A 20,726-nucleotide genomic window follows, 5' to 3' on the forward strand; every position below is an offset into this window, starting at 1 on the left:
TTTCTTTTTCCTTTATCTTCTCGTGGTTGTAAGGAGACTGATGTCTGTGTTGCGGTTTCTCAGTAACTAGTCTGTACTTCCTTGAAATCATGTTTCAGTAGCTTTCATCTAGGTTTTGCAGGTTTTCCTCTCATTCCATGGTCATCCATTGTATTTGAAATACCTAGTGTTGGTTCCCTGTTCCCAGCCCTTGTGGTGCTGTGGCAGTAGATGTGGTTTAATAGTTAGTGCCTCCTAGAATGTGGCGAGAAACTTAATGGTGAATGCCTTGTTCATTCGGCATAGAAATACTGTCAAACATTAGATGGATATCAGTCATATAGGGCAGGAATTATACCCACTCATAAGATGTTTGATGTGGGGCACCTGGGTGGCTCAGTGGGTTAAAAGCCTCTGCCTTTGGCTCAGGTCATGATCCCAGGATTCTTGGATCGAGCCCTGCATCGGGCTTTCTGCTAAGCTGGGTGCCTGCTTCCCTTCCTCTTTCTCTGCTGGCCTCTCCACCTACTTGTGATCTCTGTCTGTTAAAAAAATAAATAAACATAAAAAAAAAAAAAGATGTTTGATATGGTCACAGTTTGATGTTCGACTACATTTTTGCCTTTAAATGAGCATGATATGATTTATCTCTTCTTAGCCTTTTTGAGTAACTGAAAATCAGCAAAATACATTGATATATGATATCCCTTTACCCATAGCTATTGAAATCTTGGCTCCTCGAGGATTTGCCAAACTGTACTGGACAGTCTCAGTTCTTGGAATATTTAAGGGTATAAGAAACCTCAGTAGTCATTTAAAGGTCTTCAGATTTGGCCCCATGATAGAGTCACCTGCAGGTCTCTCTGTCTCTATATATTCTCTCTTCTCTCTTTCAGAATCAGAATCAGATTTCAAAATCCCTTTAATAAGGGAATGATGGGCATTTGCTTAGACCCAGGGCTGAGAGCCCACGGTGCCTCCCATGACCCACAGTGTCCCCTCACCCTCCCTGGGATCCTCCTGGCTTTACCCCTGCAGGATATGTGTGCTTTCTGTCAATCCTGGCCTGTTTCCCTCTCACAGCCTTACAGTCTGCTTTCCCCCATGGCTCCCCACTCTGACAGAGAGGTAGGAAGTCACAGTGGGCAGGCACTGGGAGGTGGGTGCCATAGGGAAGAGCATGAGCTACAGAGTCTAGCCAGTGGTGTTTCAAGAAGCAGTGTCAGACCTATTTCTGCTGACTTTTGTGGATAATCTGACCAGTCCAAGAGAACAGACCAGAAGAATCCAGGTAACTCTACAGTGAAGATCCCCTTTGACAAACAAGTAGCTTGGAGGAACCAAAGTTGTATGCATTAATTAGAGAAAGATAGGAAAGAAGACTTCAAAAATTTTCAGTCTTCTCCAAGACGTATAATAATAGTATATCTGTAAAACAAGAATATAGGCTATTTTGAAGAAGAGGAACTTAGTGAACAGAAAGTTGCTTTAGAAATTAAAATTATGGGGGCACCTGGGTGGCTCTGTGGATTAAAGCCTCTGCCTCTGGCTCAGATCATGATCCCAGGGTCCTGGGATCGAGCCCCACATTGGGTTCTCTGCTCAGCAGGGAGCCTGTTTCCTCCTCTCTCTCTGCCTACTTGTGATCTCTGTCTGTCAAATAAATAAATAAATAATCTTTTTTAAAAAATTAAAATATGAGGACAGAAATAAAAACTAACAAAAAAAGGTGGGTGATAATGTTGAAGAAATACGCCAGGAAAATAGAGCATAAAACATAAATCTAAAAAATGAAAAAGAAAGAGTCAAAAAAAATTAGAAGTCCAGTCCAGGATATCCAACATCTGAATAATTGGAGGAAATAGACAGGAGGGAATCATTAAGGTAATAATCATTAAACTATTTCCAGCTGTGAAGGATAGAATTTCAAGATGAATAGCATCCATTAAATGCTCATAACATTTAATGAAAATAGACTGACAATAAGATTCCTTATTGCAAAATTTCAGAACACTGGTTTCAGAGAAAAGTACTACAGAGGAAATGGCATTATTGCAATGGACCAAGAATCACAAAAGCATTAGGTATTTCAACAGCAACACCAGAAGGGGGACAGCATTGGGGAAGTGGCTAAAAGGTTCAGATTAATTTTTTTTAATTTTTATTTATTTATTTTAAATTTCTTTTCAGTGCTCCAGAATGCATTGTTTATGCTCTGCACCCAATGTTCCATGCAATACGTGCCCTCCATAATACCTACCACCAGGCTCACCCAACCTCCCACCTGCTTCCGCTCCAAAACCCTCAGTTTGTTTCTCAGAGTCCACAGTCTCTCATACTTCGTCTCCCCCTCCAGTTTCCCCCAACTCACTTCTCTCCATCTCCCCATGTCCTCCATGTTATTACTTATGCTCCACAAATAAGCGAAACCATATGATAATTGACCTTCTCTGCTTGACTTATTTCACTTCAGCATAATCTCTTCCAGTCCCATCCATGTTGCTACAAAAGTTGGGTATTCATCCTTTCTGATGGAGGCACAATACTCCATTGTACATATGGGCCATATCTTCTTTATCCATTGGTCCGTTGAAGGGCATCTTGGTTCTTTCCAGTTTGGCAACTATGGCCATTGCTGCTATGAACACTGGGGTACAGATGGCCCTTCTTTTCACTAAATTTGTATCTTTGGGGTAAATACCCAGTAGTGCAATTGCAGGGTCATAGGGTAGCTCTATATTTAATTTCCTAAGGAATCTCCACGCTGTTTTCCAAAGTGGCTGCAGATGGTTCAGATTTAAAACTGTTCTTTTGGGGTACCCGCCTGGGCCAGTTGGAAGAACATGTGACTCTTGACCTCAGGATCATGAGTTCAAGCCCCATAGTGGATGTAGAGCTTACTAAAAATAAATAAATAAAATTATTCTCTCAACCTAGTGTTCTGTACAAACTATCAAGTAAAGTGGGAATAAAATAATTATTTTCAGGTTTTCAAGAAGTTGAAAAATATGCCCGCCCTAGCATCCTTCCTCAGGAAGCTACTCAAGGATGTACTCCACTAGACCTCAGGGTATAAACCAAGGCAGAGAAGAGAAAGAAACCAAATAATAGAGGCTAGCACAGGAGAGCGATGCAGGGGATTTTCAGAACAGTGTTGAAAAGAATCCCAGGATGACAGTTACGCATCATGTCAGGAGAGTAGCCCACTGGTCCTTTTAGAGAAGGTTAGAAGTTGCCAGAAGAGATTTCCAAGAAGAGAAAATTGTTAGGTGGAGCAACTAACATGTTCGAGCAGATTTCCAAGGTGGGAGAAGAGTTTGGCATTAAATTAGCTGTAACTATAAAGAAAATTGAAGGAAAACAAGCCAATAAACAAAAGAACTAGATCATCACTAACACCAGGAAAAACAAATTATTGTGCGGGTGAAGAAAAATATTCATAGTAAGCTTGATGGCTCAGGTATAAGTAACAATTACACAATCATAACATTGAAACATTAATATTGGTATAATTAAAAAAGAAAAACACCTCTTTAAGTGAATCTGCTGTAACCAAGTAAGCTCCTTCCAGGATTAGCATTCTAGAAAGGGCTTTTTGACACTTTGTTCAAAGTTCTTTTCCCTACACCACATGATTAATACATCAAATTACCGTAATTAGCTTATTATTTGACTTTATATGCACTCAGTCACATAGGTTTGTCATCATTTTCATATTGAAGATAATACTTCTACCTTCTCTGATGGTGTGGGAAGTTAAAAAATAGAATGCAACTTGTTAATGCCTGTGTTTGGCATCTGAATTGCAGTGCACGGCCGCAGAAGGCCCTTATTACCATGTTGGTTTCCATGGGAGGCCACTCACCTAATTACGCACTGGCTTTTCTTCTTCACCTGCTTAGACACAATGCTCTCCTCCAGGGTTACATTCAGGGTCTGCACTGCAGGTGAAATTATTCTCAAAGACGTCTGACTATGACATAGTGACAGATGCCCCACGGGCATTTCTGTTTGATGTATTAACGTATTTTTTTCATGTGGTGATATTTATTGTCACTTAAATCTATGAATGCAAAATGAAGAGCATAAGGATAATATTTACTAAGTTAACAGCTGTTCATAATGCTGAGCTAGATGTTCATTAAAAAAGAACAAAAAACACAACAGTTGAGCTAAAATAAGACCTCGTAATGGTTCTCTGTAAATTTAAGGAGATGTTAAAACCAGGTGAGATAAACTATTGTGTTGAAAGAGCATGTCCTTTAATAACTCCAAAGCTCTGTGTTTGCCTAAATAGCTTGTAGATAATTAAATGATAGCAGTGTCATAAATACTGAATATTCATTATGGTGAAGAGAAAGAAAGTACAGTGATCACATGCCTTTGCCCCTAAATCTGGTTATTTTGAGTTTTGGTTTACTTATTGGACAGCAAGACAATATATGTGAAACATTTATCTTGGATTCTAAAAATGTACATATTTTTGTTTACATTTCATATATACTTGTTTATGGTAATATAGGATGTCATGTATCTAAGAACTGAGATTGTTCTTAATGGGAATCAGATAAAATTTCAAGCATTACAAAAATGATGCATCATTGAAAAATGAAGGGGGAAAAAAAACAACTGGAATGGTGCATAACTCGTGATTTCATAACAAAGCATGGGATATTCTACAGTAATTTCATCCTGATCCCCAGCAAAACATCTGTTAAAAGTTTTATCTTGCTTGATGTATATTCCTAGTAAGTACTGGAATAAACTCATAGCAAAAATTATCAATGTTAACTGAATTTCTAGAATCACTGTGCTGTTCTACCCACAAAATGTGTCTGCTCTCAATAAGACATTGTAAAATAAATATTCACTATTAACTAATGGTTTGTTTCTTAGCATAATATCAATTTTAGACAAATGGGTAATTTTAGCAGTTAATTACTTAGAGGGCAATTTAAAATCTCAATCAAAAGCCTGAGGACATTGTCCTTGTTATAAATATTTATGATGATTAAAGGTATAGCAACCAATTGCTAGAACATAATTGGTATGTCAGAAACTGGTTAGAATTTTGGGGGGAGGGTAGTTTATTTTTTCCCCCTTTAAGCCATTTACTCTGAATTTTATTAAATTTTGGCTACCATAGTTGAGTTGAATGCAGGACTGGTATTCTTTATAACTCTCAGTGATTTACAGATTGATCATTGTGGTAAAGAAAATGACTATAACAGTCTAAATTTTGTCCTTCTTTCAGTGTTTTATATGTTCTTTAAAAATTAACAATCATGAGAGACTGAAAATTAAAGTTCATGAAAAAAAAGATTAATTGGCTCTTGTCTCCAGCTGATACCTAGAAATGTAGATGCATGAATCTTAATATCATGACAATATTGGATCTTTCTGTGTTTTTCTGTAATGTACTGTCATTTCCATGTTATCCTCATGGCTTTTCTAGAAGAGTCCTTGCAAAAATGCATTTGCACTTTTTTAACAGAATTGTTTTGGGATAACCCAAAATAACCAAAGTAATTGTGAATACTGTGGCTCATTCTCTGAAATATCTGAAATCCTACTGGAATAATGCTGAGTTTCATTTTTTAAAATTTCAGTATCTATATTAATTAAAAAGATATGAGGATTATTATGCTCGAAAAATCACTATTTTTCTTTCATAGCCCAGGGAACAAGCAGGTGTATAAGAGTCAGAATAATGTTATGCCAAATTAAGATTGTCTTATACAGATGGCACCAAGAATTGATTCCTAAATGAGACTTTCTAATGTTCAAATAGAAAATCAGATAACACCTGATTTTCTCCATACTCTGTATTAGAGCTCTCATTTAGCTAGTAATGATTTCCTACTATGCATTACTGTGAATTTATAGAGACTTTTCTCATTCTGTATTTTGGGAAATATGATTATTTCATGAAGATATTAAAGAGTGCTTTAGTCTCAGCACCTGTCCAGGTTTCTTTTGAACATTTTTATCCTATTTTTATTGTAACAAAATAATCTTCCCTATCTAGAAAGTGAAGGATTAACAATAAAAGAAATGGTAAAAGAAAGTGAAACTCCATGGGTTGATTCGTATTTTGCTAGACATTTGGGAGGGATCTCAGTAGTGAATTTCTGGTGAAGATACTAAGCCGCTTTCAGTTGTTCAGATCATGTCTTTTGTATCTTTGGCATCATCTGCTGACTGGTTGTAAAATTCTGGATCAGACAAAGGAATCAAGGCAGCTAATTAAATGGCAGAGTCTTTCTTAGGAGTGCTTTAAAGCCCTGATTGAAAAGAAATCACCCCAAAGATTGATGAAAGCAGTGACTGGAAATACGCTCTATGTTGTTTTGTAAGATGGCAGATACTTGTAAGATGAAATTACCCAGCTTGGGGAGTACCCAGTGAGGGTATATCCTTCTGGGTTTTAAGCTTCCAGCCATTCCCCTTGCCTCTCTCTCATTTAAGATGGGTCCTGCACTTGACCCCTTTGTTTGCATGTTTTCTAAGACAAACATGAGGACCCAGGAGGGAAATCGGCCTAAGTAATAGAGTTATGTACACACTACCAAGGATTTTTCTTGATTTTTGGACAGGTAGAGCCTTCATGTTACTAGCCCATACATCTCATAGAATGCATTAATGTATCCATTCCTATTATTTGAGACCTCTCTGACAGGATATAAAGAGAGGTTTGTTGATCACTATATCCAAATTCAAAGTATTCCCTTCATTCCATTTGAAATTTTTCTGTTATAGCTTATGTGTGTGAGCTTTCTCTAAGATCCTTCGACTCAAGGTTTATCATCTTTGTCGGTTTTTCAGTGTGCATCTCTCTCTCTCCTTTTTTAAAAAAAAATTTAATTTATTTATTTGATAGAGAGAGAGAGAGAGATCACAAGCAGGCAGAGAGACAGGCAGAGAGAGTGGGGTAGCAGGCTCCCCACTGAGCAGAGAGCTTGATCCCAGGACCCTGAGCATGACCTGAGCCGAAGGCAGAACCCACTGAGCCAGCCAGGCACCCCTCTCTCTTCTTTTTAATTGTAATTTTATTTTGTTTTTATCTGGAAACCTGTACCTCTCACTCGCCTTCAGCCATTTTGTCCAACTACCCACTCTCTTTCCCTCTGGCAACCACCAGTTTCCTGTTTATGGGTCTGTTTCTTCTTCTTGTTTGTTTGTTTATTTATTTGATTCCACATATAAGTAGAATCAGATGGCATTTGCCTTTTTCTGACTGACTTATTTCACTTAGCATAATACCTTCTAGGTCCATCCTTGCTGTCACAAATGGCAAGATCTCATTTTTTATGGCTGAGTAATATTCCAGTAAGTGCATGTTTGTGTGTATGATTCATATTTTGCTGGACATTTAGTTTGTATATACACACACACACACACCATCTCTTCTCTTTTTAAAAAAATTTATTTATTTGAGAGAGAGAGACATCACAAGTAGGCAGAGAGGCAGGCAGAGAGAGGGAGGGAAGCAGGCTCCCTGCTGAGCAGAGAGCCTGATGCAGGGCTCTATCCCAGGACCCTGAGATCATGACCTGAGCCAAAGACAGAGGCTTAACCGACTGAGCCAATTAGGTGACCCCCCCATCATCTCTTCTTTATCCATTCATCTATCACTGGTTACATGGATTGCTTCTGTACCCTGGCTATTGTAAATAATGCTGCAGTAAACATAGGGATGCATATATCTTTTTGAATTATTATTTTCATTTTCTTAGTGTAAATACCCAATAGTGGTATTATTGGATAATATGATGTTTGTATTTTTAACTTTTTGAGGACTCTCCGTACTGTTTTCCATAGTGGTTCTATCAGTTTGCATTCCTGCCAACAGTGCACAAGGTTTCCTTTTTCTCCATTTCCCGCCAACATTTGTTATTTCTTGTCTTTTTGATTCTAGTCATTCTGACAGGTGTGAGGTTATATCTCCTTATGGTTTTAATTTGCATTTCTCTTATTATGAGTGATGTTGAACATCTTCTCATGTGTTTTTTGACCATCTGGGTATCTTTTGAAAAATGTCTATTCAAGTCCTCTGCCCATTTTTTAATTGGGTTGACTGTGTGTGTGTGTGTGTGTGTGTGTGTGTGTGTGGTGTATAAGTTCTGTATATATTTTGAGTATTAACTCTTAATCAGACATATGATTTGCAGATACTACTTTTCATTTCAGTAGGTTGCCTTTTTGTTTAGTTGATGTTTTCCTTCACTGTGCAGAAGCTTTTTATTTTGGTGTAGTTCCAATAGTTTATTTTTGCTTTTTTCCCCCCTTGCCTGAGGAGACATGTCTAGAAAAATGTGTCTGTAGCCAATGTCAAAGAAATTACTGCTTGTGTTCTCCTCTAGGATTTCTATGGCTTCAGGTCTTATATTTAGGCCTTTAATCCATTTCAAGTTTATTTTTGTATATGTTTCGAGGAATTAGTCCAGCTTCATTCTTTTGCAGGTAACTCTTTGAGTTTTTCCAGCACCATTTATTGAAGATGCTGTCTTTTTTCCATTGGATATTCTTGCCTTTTTTGTCACAGATTAGTTGAACCTATAAGCATAGGTTCATTTCTGGGCTCTCTCTCCTTTTTAGAAAGTTGTATTAGTCTTATCAATTGATATTAAGATACTTCATGTTGATTAGGGTCTAAGATGTTACTTAAAGCACTAAAGCCATTTTAAACTTATTCATTTATTTATTTATTACTTATCATTGTGTGTAAAAAAGAATGACCCTTTAGTTAGGGGAGAGTAACATACATTCACAAATGAGAAAAATTTGTATTTCATGTTATTCCTTTTAGTTCTAAAAAGTGTGTATCAGTCAGGTCAGTTGCATAATTCTGAGCTATACGGACAAAGAGAAACCTGATAACAACAGGTCTTAAGATTACATTATTTGAATTCCTTGAAACAACTGTTTCAGTTTTTCTCTTGGAAAATAATGTTAGGTAACTATTAAAGCCAGTAGCCTAAGTTTGACCATTTTGTTTCTACCTCGCTAGGGAATAATTCTAATACTAATTTTAGGCTATTAACCAACTTTATTAAAGGGAAATTCTTATCCTCATTTCTACCAACTTGCTTCATCATATACACAAACCCTGATAACTTGGACACCTACTTATGGTATTAGAGCTTCTTTCAAGGAATTTGACAGAACAAAGATCTGTCTTTGAAATGCCATTTGAATCCCCGTAAGCATCCCCGCTCTGGTTCCCATGGTTTCGATCTGCTTCTTAAGGTGGGTGTCTTTGTGCACCTTGCCTGGTATCTACCATTGCACTGAGGCCAGAAGAGAGGGCAGAATGGGAGGCCACCTTCCCTGGAATATGCAAAGATCACAGAAAGTGTGCAAGATCTTTCCCACAAGAGCTTGCCCAAATACCTGAAATTCTCATTTTTGGAGTTATTCCTCTCCAGAAAATTACCATCTTTAGGAATAAGATATTAATGTGTAAATATCTCAGAGAAAGTAAATTAAATAATTGCTACATTATCTGGAAATGATAAAATGTTATGTATCGCAGGACCTCGAGAGAATGGAATAAAGAAGAAAAAAACTAAACGGAAGATCTCAAAAAGGATAATAAGTAGCAAGACAAATTACTCCTGGGACTCAGATTTTCCAGGAACTGTACCTATCTGTAGTACATGGCAAAAAAGTATACAGCTACAGACTGATGGCTGGGCATGGATATTCGTGTCTTACTCGCCCCAGTAGCACATTTCACACTGTCAAGGATGTCCAAAGTGACATGTAAATTATACCGTAATATTGAATATCTGGAGCTTTGTTTTTGGCTCCCTTACATCTCCATATGACATGCTAAGAATTCTTTTCAAAAAAATTTAATACATGAAACTGCAATGATGTTTTGTAGGACCTGTTTGGCATGAATTCTGTACATTGTATTTGCAATTAGGATTTGGTATTTGCATTAGGTATTTGCACATTAGAAACTCACCTAAATGGAATGAGTCATGCCGAATCACACTGGGGCCTTTAAAATTTTCAGAAGACCTAATATTGTAATGGTACCATTATCTGATGTATATTGTAAAATATTTTGACATTTCTCAAATGTTTTGGGGTCTCAAAGTTTCTAATTATTTTTTACCTCCAAAAAGTTTGAGGTCCCGGTAATTTCATGTTTGCACCGCCTTTGGGTTTTTAAACAATATAGTGGTAAACATGGAACATGTTATTTGAAGTATTTATGAATAATAAGCTTTGGTTTATTGGCCACTGTCATTTTTCTAGCCTTAGTTTCATACCATGTATAACTACTTCAAGCAAAGAGCATATGTACTTTAAAAAAAAATCAAACAGTACACAAGCAGTACACTTAATTACTGGGTGTCAGAACAAGACAAAAATGGGTTCAAATATTAGTATTACCTCTTGCTCTGTGGCCCTTTAGCTGATTCATTTATTTTCTTTGAGCCTTTGTTTCTTTATCTGTGAAATAGGGATAATAACCTCTCTCTGGCAGAGGTGTTGGGAGGATTAAATTATCTAAGTGAGTGTAAAATATTTAGCACAATGTCTGTCATCAAAAGCACTTGGTAAATGGCAGTATTACAGCTCTTTTATTTGTGAGTTCCTTTCATTTCTATTATCAAAAAATTATGAAATGGTGCATTACAAGGGGAATGACTATTAAAGGTATCTAAGACTCAGTCAGTCATTCTCAAGATGAGAAATTTGAGATCCAGAGATGTTAAACTTGGTTCCTAGGGAGCAGAAAAGTACATTAAATGTCTTTCTGAGAATTGGTTGTATACCATAAGGCATAGGGTCCATTGCTAATAGCTCTAATAAGCCTCCTGTAAGCCCCAAGAGACTCTAGACACTCCTTAAAGAAACTTGACCCATGAAAATCTGTTAAGATGTTCCCTGTGCTTCATTTCATATGAAGGTGAACCACATATATTAAATAACCCATGCATTTCAGACCATTCATAGAACCTAATGACTCTAACCACCAATCACACATCTATAGACTTTGAAAGGGAAGGGAATATAAATCTTGTTTACTGTAAGTGCCAATAATTCTTCTGGGTAATAAGATATACTGAGTCCAACAATGTATGCCTTTTACCCACCTAAGATTTTTTTGATTAAAGGCCTTATCTTGATTTTTTTATTTACCTACTTAAAACCTAAACAGTTTCATAAGGGAATAGATGAAGTATTAAAGTCTGTCCCCAAGAAGTATAGAGCATGGCACGGAGAATACGAGCATCCTGCCAGAGATGACAGGACAACTGGGCTATAGATAGATCTGCTGCCGGCAAAAATGTCCCCATTCATCAGATCATTGCTATTTAAGGCATTTTCCCATTGGGGTTTGTACTACAGAAAGTGAACATATTCAAACTAGAGTATAAATCCTCAGTGGTTATATTGAAGAATTTGGAGGAATCTCCTTTTATAAAGTTGAAGAGAATATCCTGAGGTGACAACATATTTTTAGGAAGACCTTATGGCTACTATACTAGAAAGATGGGGAGAGAGTTTCATATCTGTTGATAATACTTAATCAACTTCAATACCTATAAAGCCATGTTACTAATTTCTGAGAGGATTTTAAATAGCAAAAACAAATTCAGCAATTATATACTCATTATGTTACATACGAATTGAGACTTTAACAAACTTGGGTTCACTTAGGAAAAGCACTTTTGCTATATTGGGTCTACATCTGTGTTCATCCATGCATTTATCAAGCACCAACCCCTTTTAAGATGATATCATGGGAAGTTCACACACGCTGAGTGATGAACGAATTACTTGGAGTAAGTTTCTTGTGCGTCTAGGGCTTAGTTTTCTTAATTAAAAGAAAAGAAAAAAAATACAAGATGATTGACGGAAAGGATTGAATGATACATGTAGAGTACTCGGAACAGCTTTTCAATTAGAGTCAACTTTCAGTTGCTGAGATTCCATCGATATGTACCAAGTTTTATTAGCAAATACCAAAGATGATTTGTACCTTTTTCTGTGCCTGTGGCCCCCTCTTTGGTGGTCTTTCTTGTCCTCACACTGTCCCTCTGGTTTTTCAAAAAGATCAAGTATAGGTTATTGTATGGTGATTTAATACAATCAAGTTGGGTGGTTTTCTCAAAAATTTCTGTGAGAAAGTTAGGTATTTGCCTGCTTATCTAACAGAAGAGATTTCCAAGATGTGAGTTCTTAAGACATTGCCACAGAGAATGAGCTCTGCTCATTCTATTTAACTTAGCCAGGCCACTGCTTCCTTACAGCCTTCCCCCAGCTACCAGTGCCTATTCTGTTAAGTACATTTAAATATTACTGCTAAAACACCAACTTTTCTAATGTTTTTAGTAAAGTGTACTGTTGTCCCCCCCCACCATTATTTTTATGATGAGTTGGTAGGTTTCTATTTTTATACATTGTCTTTTCATTTATTTGGGTCTTTCTTAACTTATCTAGTGACCTGCTTGCTTGGTCACTTGAGTCTTTTCCCCCAGGGTAGCAAGAGGTCTGTCAATATAACACATCATTTCAAGTTGTGCATCCAGGGACTGTTCAGTTTGATGTCCTAGGAAAACTTTACATTATGATGAGTGACAAGATTGCTCTGATTTATCCCTTCCACAGGTGGCTCTTCATCTTATGGCGGATCCTTTTTTTTTTTTTTTTTTTAAGTTACGTTCAGTTTGTGTTGCTGACACAGTGCAGATTTCTCGAAGTGGTAGCCATCTGCTTGTGTGTCTCTCATACCCAGTGAGCTGTGAGCTCCTGGGGTCCAGGGACTCCATCTAATACCTTATTCGTCTTTGCATCCCTCGTGCATGACAGCACCTGGCCTGGCACACAGTTGGCACTTAATAAATCCCAAATGAATTTATTCTATGGAGATTTGTTTTGACTTAACTTTGTGTGCTGCTCGAAGAGCTAAAATTTGTTTGGGGGCTCGGACCCTGTTTGGGGCCGTATTCATTTTGTCTGGGCTTCGTTTGTCATGTACACAGTTGTAATTGGAGTGTGTAGTTGCCTCCTTCCCTGATACCAGTTTTCTTAATCTCCTTTAATATGGTATCCCATTTGAATAGCTTCTCTATTAGCATGAGGATTATATATTTTCACTAATTAGTAAAGGTATTAAAAGAAGAGCCCTTTGGGACTGTCTGATTTTACCCACTTCTACCCCTAGTGTTTAGAAAATCCCATGGCATTGTTCCCTATCTGTTATTTTTGTATCTGCTTCATCCAGATGTCTCTAAATTCAGCTCAGTAATCACATTACTGGTGTAGGAGTGTCAGCTGCGTGCCCGGGCTAGGAAGATGGTTAAGGCACACAGCCTGTGAGAGGCGGGGTGCTAGATATGTGGTAGACACACGCAGAGGCCGCCCCTGGAGCACAGCGGGAGGAGCATCTCACACACACCTGTGGAGGGAGTAGGGCCTGGGGACGTGGTCACAGCAGGCTCTGGGGAAGAGTGGTTCTTGAGATGAGACCTAAGAAATATCTGGGGAATCACAGGCAGTGGGGAAAGGGGGCTTTTTTTTGTCAGAAAAGAGGCAACAATAAGGGTAAAGGCTTGAAGAGCCCTGTGCTCAGCGTGGGGGTGGGTGAGATTGCTTGAAGTCAGGGAACATAGAGCCCAAGCACCCAGCCGGCCCCACGGCTCACTCAGCAGCCTAGAAGGCTGTGGTATTATATGCCTAGACTTGATCCTGTCAGTTAGAGGAAGCAGCTTCTGAGTCAACATTTTGTCTACTTTGTTGACTTCTGACCAAGATTCCTACAGTGAAGTGGTCAAGATTGTGGACTTTGGAATCAAACTGCCTGGGATCGAGTCCTAGTTCTGCCACTTAATTGCTGTACGACTTTGAGAAACTGTGCTCAGTTTCCTTATCACAACTACAGAGATGATGATCGTAGTACCTCTGTCATTAAAATCATTACGGACTAGGTTTGTATTCTCTGATCCATCCATAGAATGGCAGTTGGCCCTTGCTGTCTGTGAAAGTGAGACTCATGGCCACAGTTAAATAGGCGGTCACATTCCAGTAAGTCTCTGCTGGGCCCTTAAAGGTCAGTTAGCTCCTGGCAGAAGGCTGAACTTTCTTTTTAAAATCAGTTCATTTTTTGCAATCAAGTTCATTATGTGGTCTGCTTTTGCCTTTTGTTTTTAAGCTTTTGAAAACACAAAGTAGCTTTATTGGCTGACTTTTTCCCTTCTAAACTGAAGGAAAATGGATTTTTGTAGAAATTGTAAACTTAGGCTTCAGGATGGAGGGGGTATTAGGGGTAAAGAATGAAGCTGGAAGCTGCTGGCCATAGTGGTAAGTCTTTTCATCTGCCACACAGGGAGGATTGAGGGGAGGAGGCTAGAGGGATGTTTGCTTCCTGAGGTTCTTGAGCCACTAATTTAATCTAGGCTAACACAGAACAGACTTTTCCTTTCTGATGCTGAGATTGTGGAAATAATGACCCTGAGCCTTCACTGCTCCATAGGATGTCATCATGTACAAATATTTTGAACTGAATTTATCTTTGTGTGATTTCAATGTATCCACCCTGTAAAAAGTATACCTGGCTTTTATAGCCACCCACAGGTTGGAAAGCAGTCCAGAAATGCCAGCTTCCAGGGCCCTCGAGGAGTTGCAAGTCTCTTCCATTTAAGTATTTTGTAATCCTTATATCATCAATCATTGGCAACTAACTCATACTAATTTCCCTGAAACTGCTTTTTTTTTCACTAGCTAATTATGTAGACTGGAATATCGATGGCACTTAAAACATTGTTTTCCTTTTGTGTTTTAAAAGATTGATTTTTAGGGGCATCTGGGTGGCTCAATAAGTTAAATGTCTCTCTTCGGCTCAGATCGTGATCTCAGGGTCCTGGAATCGAGTCCCGCATCAGCTCCCCTCTCAATGGCGAGTCTGCCTCTCTCTCTTCCTCTGTGATATCTCTCGCTCTCACTCTCTTTCAAATAAATAGATAAAATCTTAAAAAAAAGATTCATTGCTAAAAACTAGAAATTATTAGGATTATTTTGTGAAGTAAGTAGTTTTAGAATAATTCCCTTTTCAGGGCACCTGGCTGGCTCAGTCAGTTAAGTGTCCGACTCTTGATTTGAGCTCAGGTCTCTGTCTCATGGTCATGAGTTCAAGCCCCTCTTTGGGATCTGTGCTGGGCATGGAGCCTACTTAAAAATAAATGAATAAATGGGGTGCCTGGGTTGCTCAGTGGGTTAAGCCATTGCCTTCGGCTCAGGTCATGGTCTCAGGGTCCTTGGATGGAGCTCTGCATCAGGCTCTCTGCTCAGTGGGGAGCCTGCTTCCCCCTCTCTCTCTGCCTGCCTCTCTGCCTACTTGTGATCTCTCTCATGCTCTGTCAAATAAATAAATAAAAATATTAAAAATAACTAAATGAATGGATAAGTGAATAAAATAAAATATTTCCTTTTTCATAAACAGAATATTGGACACCTTCGCAAATCACATTTTGCTATTATCAAAATAGGAATATTTGATATGATCCAGTATGAAACTAAACACAGAAGGCCATCAGTCACTTCCTAAAATTATTTCTTATAAAAGTATTGCTCTTAAATTCTTGGTTTCTCTGTTTTCTGTTTCCTTTCAGATGGGTCTGCTTTATAATCAGTGAAGGTGCATGTCTGTCTTTAGGCAACAGCCTAATCTCTATGGCCATATGTGCAAAAGCAGTATAATTACAATGTAGTATTAATTGGGCCATGTGACTGTTTTGTTTTAATTATTGAAATCATCTTATCTTTCCATTCCTTAAAGCATGTTAATGGGTGAATCACTGGATAACATGTTTATGTACTTTCTATGGAATTAAATATGTGCACATTTACATAAACTTGGTAAAAAAATCTGCTTCTATTGATAATGTTATGGATAGATTTTTTTTTTCCCCGTGTCTCAAGCATCAATAGAAGCCTGAGGAAATCAGATATTATCAAGAATCGATTCTTTACATTTCACCCAAGTTACAGAGTACAGATTGGATTATAGATTCCTGGCTGGGGAGGGTATTACTCTGGGTTGACGTAATAAGCCCGTATAAAATTTCAGATTTACTTGTTAACGAACTAGGAATTTCCATACCTTTATGCATGTTCTCCTTAAATAATTTGGGTAGAAAATTTAGTGATGGGTACCCATTTTTACCAAATACAAGTGCTTGGCAGACTGTATGTAGAAACTGGCTTTTATCTGTGTTCAGATTTTAACTTTTGTCTCCCTATTTTTTCAGTTGTTTTTATTTCAGTTGCTGCGAGGGCTGTCTTACATCCACCAGCGTTATATTTTGCACAGAGACCTGAAACCACAGAACCTTCTGATCAGTGACACGGGGGAGTTAAAGCTGGCAGATTTCGGTAGGAAAGCAGTTAATTACCAGTCTATTTTGTCACACTGTGAGAATGCCAGGCAGATGGTGGCACTGCATTTGTTTAGGTGTTCTTCTTCCATCATTATAGATCATGGTAACATTTTTTGGAAGATTGAAGGAATTTTTTTTTTTTTAAATGATCAACATCAAGCTTCGTAGCATTATTAAAAATTCACACTGCTTGTTAGAGTCTTGAATAATCATAAGCATAAATCAGATCTCATGTATTTCTAAAGGAAAAGTCAATTCAGTTTTGATCACGAAATATATTGAAAGAAATCTAAATTTTTTTCACCTTTTATTATGCAAAATGTCAAACGCATTCCAAAGCAGGAGGATAGTATAAGGAACCCTTCCCTAACCCATCACCCAGTTTTCACAATTATCAATTTGTTGTCAGACTTGAAGAAACCTGAACTTAGGCCTCTGGACTTTTCTGGGGCATCACAAAATACATTCAATACTGTATATTGCCCAGCAGTTTTAATAATTTAAAAATCTAGGGCCAAGGTTAAGTTTTCCAGAAATGACTGTTTCAAGAATTCTCAATAGCTTTATAAAAGTAGACACAGATTCTGATTTAAAAATTGTGGTTTTCAGTCATTAGAAGTCATCCCTTCCTCAGAGTTTTGAGGTTGGCCTCTTCCAGCTTGGAAGCTTTCCTCCAGACTCTGTGTTGAGCCCACAAAGGGAAGCAAAATTGTATCATCCCTGCTAGCTCTCTTCCCCTCATCAAGTGTGACATTCCTGCTTCGGCCTGGCACTGTCACAGCGGAGAGGGTGCCGAGTCAATTCCCGGCGCCAGGGATGCTGATGGCAGCGTGATACGTTGACATCGCATTGCCTCAATTATTTTTGAATACATATTCTGATTAGAAATTTGTTCCATTAAGAGTGGAATGGAAATATTACCCTGGGGACATAAACATGCCTGAGGTTGAGATACAGGCTTTTGCTGAAATATGATTATCTTTTCCCACCCCACCTCCCGATAAATAAAAGAGCAAGAAATGTCTATTTCCTATTCCAAGGTTAGTAGACTGTTCAGTACCTTTGGAATGAATCTACTCTGTTGTGTTTTATGTATTCTTTTCTTATAAAATTGAAATAGAAGAAAAGTTAGCATAACGAGTGATATATTGCAAAAGTGTCATTCCCGTCTAGTTGGTAGAGATGATGAAACTCTGTGTGTGTGTATGTATGTGTGTGTGTAGTTTATTGCCACATTTGTGTGTGTGTGTGTGTGCGTGTGTGTGTGGTTTATTGCCACATTTTAGCATCAGAATAATACAAGGTGGCCAGACATAAGGTCTTTCTATTACAGAGTAGGAAATAATGGGAGAGTAGTTGGGTGAAGAAGAGATTTATTGTTCCTCAAATACAGGATTATTGGATTTGCTGTGAGCATATTTTGTAGTTGTCAGTATCAGTAAATTAATAAGGCTTCGTAGTGATTTTCTTTTGGTTTTTTAATAATATACTGTAAGGTATATGTTGGAGTAAGTAATTGCTTTGAACATTTAATTCTATCGAACATGCTTTTCTTGTATATTTATTAAATACATTTTACGAAGTTGATTTTGTTTGTATGATCAAGGGTATAATGAGATTATATGTAAGTGCTTACTAGGGATTATTTTTTAATTTTATGGCAATTCTTTTATTATAATTGTCAGGTAAGTTTATCTTAAAAGATTCTTTTGAGTCTTTAAAGCTGACATTTTATAATATCAGATTCTGAATAAATTGAAATGCAGTTTTAAACAACTTAGGAAGTGTTTTAGAAAATTAGAAAATTTAGAGATGCTCAGAGCAAACCTTCCCATTTTCCTTGTTTCCTTATCTGGTACCTTTCCCCTCATCCTCAATGCTTTGCCTTTCTGAAACATTTTGTTTGTAAACAATTTTCACCCAAGAATATGCCATGCACATTTTGTCATGTTGTTAAATGTGAAAAAAATAATTTCTAACAGCTTAGATTTTTCCTTTTGTAGCCCAGGCCTCTTCATTCAGTCCCTCACCAATGACCATTTTGGGGCTTGCTGCATTTCCCTCTTGGGGGCAGGCTTGCACTGAAGGGCCTTGTCCAGGAAGCCTGGGTGCAGCACTTGCAGGGTCCATATTCTACAGCCCCTGATTCCTTGCACCAGCCCACTCTGCAGAAGGCTTGTGCCATGCACCTCCCCCGCTTAGCGTCGCCAACTGAGTCTCCTTGCCTGGAACACACCCTTGGCGTGCATCCTGTGCATGAAGTGTAATAAGTGAGACTCAACCACCAATTGACAATTTCCCCCCAATTAATTGTGCATTATTTTTGTCTTTTAATTTAAGACATGCAATTAACTGTGATTTACTGCACTTGGGCACATGTTTATGTCTGAGCTGAAGGAAACACAGTAGAAGCTGTGGAGAGAAGCTCGACAGTCAAAATGGGATGGTTCCAGGAAGCAGAACAATTAGAAATGCCAGGTCTTAATTCAGACTTTGACGTATAAAGAGCTTTAGAAGCAGTTCTTTTGTCCTTTTTTTTTTTTTTAATGTGAAAATTGATTAAGAGAGACAAATGAAATCTGTCTGAGTACAGGTGCCATGTTGTAAATGTTACTATTTTTATTAGAAAAACTACCCGGAGAGTGGGGGGAACAGAGAAATTTATTGAATTTATTCTGAGTGCCAGACACTTAGAAATCCTTGTTTCATTGTTTCTTCAATCTGATAAGGTATAGTAACCCATGTTTTTGAAAGAGCCCGGAGTTCTGGGAGGCTTGATCGCGCAGGTAACTGGTCACAAAGCTGGAGTTCTTCAGTAGCTCTTACGGTGCGCTGAAATAATGATTGTGTTCATTTGTTTATGTTTAGTTTTTTATTCCACTACCTGATTGTAAGTTCTGTGAGGGCAGGGACTCGTCTTTCTCACTGTTGCCTGTGCTATGTCTGAAACCATCCTTAGCACGTAGTAGGCATTCAGCAAATATTGTTCAAATGAATTAAAAAATGTATGACTAAATTGAGTAGTAGTGTAAAGACTAAGACCTATTGAGGCTCTTGGGTGGCTCGGTAGGTTAAGCGTCTACCTTTGGCTCAGGTTGGGATCCAGCCTCGCATCGGGCTCCCTTCTCAGTGGGGAGTCTGCTTCTCCCTCTTCTTCTGTCCCTCTCTCTGCTCATGCTTGCTTGCACTCTGTCTCTCAAATAAATAAATAAAATCTTTTTTTTAAAAAAAGACTAAGACCCACCTAAATTTACTAATTTCTGCTGATTTGCTCTGGTAAACCAGCAGTTAAACTAGTTTTCTCTTCATCGGTGCTATTTTGGCTGGGCACAGTCAAAAGTTAAAAAACTTCATAGTGTTGGGAACCTCAGGATTGCTTTGAAGCTTAGGCCCTACATACCTGCTTGGTATTTACTATGTTTATAACCTTGGGCTGCAGAAATACATGTCACTGAGTGAATGTAAACACACAGAGAAGGTGTATACGATTTGCAATTCCTACTCTGCAGGCCTTAAACGATCATCTTGCTATACTGTTATTGAGGGCAAAATATGTTGAACATTGAATTAGGAAAGCTGGCTCTGTCTGTAACTAGCCTGTGACTTTCAAGAAGCCATTTATTCTTTCTGATCCTTAGGCTCCTCCACTGAAATAAGACGGGAGCATTGGACTGCTGGGGTTTTTCATGTTTGTATGTTTCCGAAATTATTAATTTATTTTCTAGTAACCAGATATTTGCTGGTGATTAAAAATTGGTCCATTGAATCTGGAACCAGTACTCTACCATCCCTTCCTTGAATCTAATTTTTTTTATTCCGTCTTCTGGAAATACAAACAGATGAGAGCCGCAGTTTTATAATATGCGCTGAGATCACATTAAAAGAAAATTATTGAAGTATGACAAGTAAATGCATAAATAAATTCACCGAGAAATTAATGTTCATTTGCAGTATAATAGTATGAAACTTAAGGGTGTATTTCCATGTAAATGAGATGAAAACAAAATAGATGAGTCTCTAGACTTTCCTGCAGTCCCTGCAAGACAAGGATGGTGTCATCCACATTTCCCTGCTACTGTCCTATGTTTTAAAGGATCATACCTAACTCTGTGGAAAGACAGCGGGCTAAATTTGACCCTAAAGAAAAGAGACAGTGAGAACTCTGTAATGTAAGCATGGAAGCTTTTGGCATATATCTAATATATATACTTTTTTTTTTTCTTTTCTTTTTTTTTTTTTTTTTACTTACTTTCCAATGCAGGAACCACGTTAAACAGCTCTGTGGTTTTAATCAAGGAAAATGGGATGGGTCTCTTTCCCACCAGAGGTCTAAAATATTACCTTCCT

The 20,726-nt window shown here is 38.0% G+C and overlaps 1 protein-coding gene across 4 annotated transcripts in view; it reads left to right on the forward strand.

Annotated features, from left to right (window-relative positions):
- The window catches only part of CDK14 (cyclin dependent kinase 14), a 570,565-nt gene that overhangs the window by 279,267 nt on the left and 270,572 nt on the right, over positions 1–20,726 (forward strand). For all 4 annotated transcript variants that reach the window (XM_044245987.1, XM_044245990.1, XM_044245988.1 and 1 more), the window contains one exon: positions 16,251–16,374. In XM_044245987.1, the coding sequence (XP_044101922.1) occupies positions 16,251–16,374 (124 nt within the window). The remainder of the gene's footprint in view (positions 1–16,250; positions 16,375–20,726) is intronic.

The sequence above is a fragment of the Neovison vison genome, chromosome 4, assembly GCF_020171115.1.
Source record: "Neovison vison isolate M4711 chromosome 4, ASM_NN_V1, whole genome shotgun sequence".
Classification (NCBI taxonomy): Eukaryota; Metazoa; Chordata; class Mammalia; order Carnivora; family Mustelidae; genus Neogale; species Neogale vison.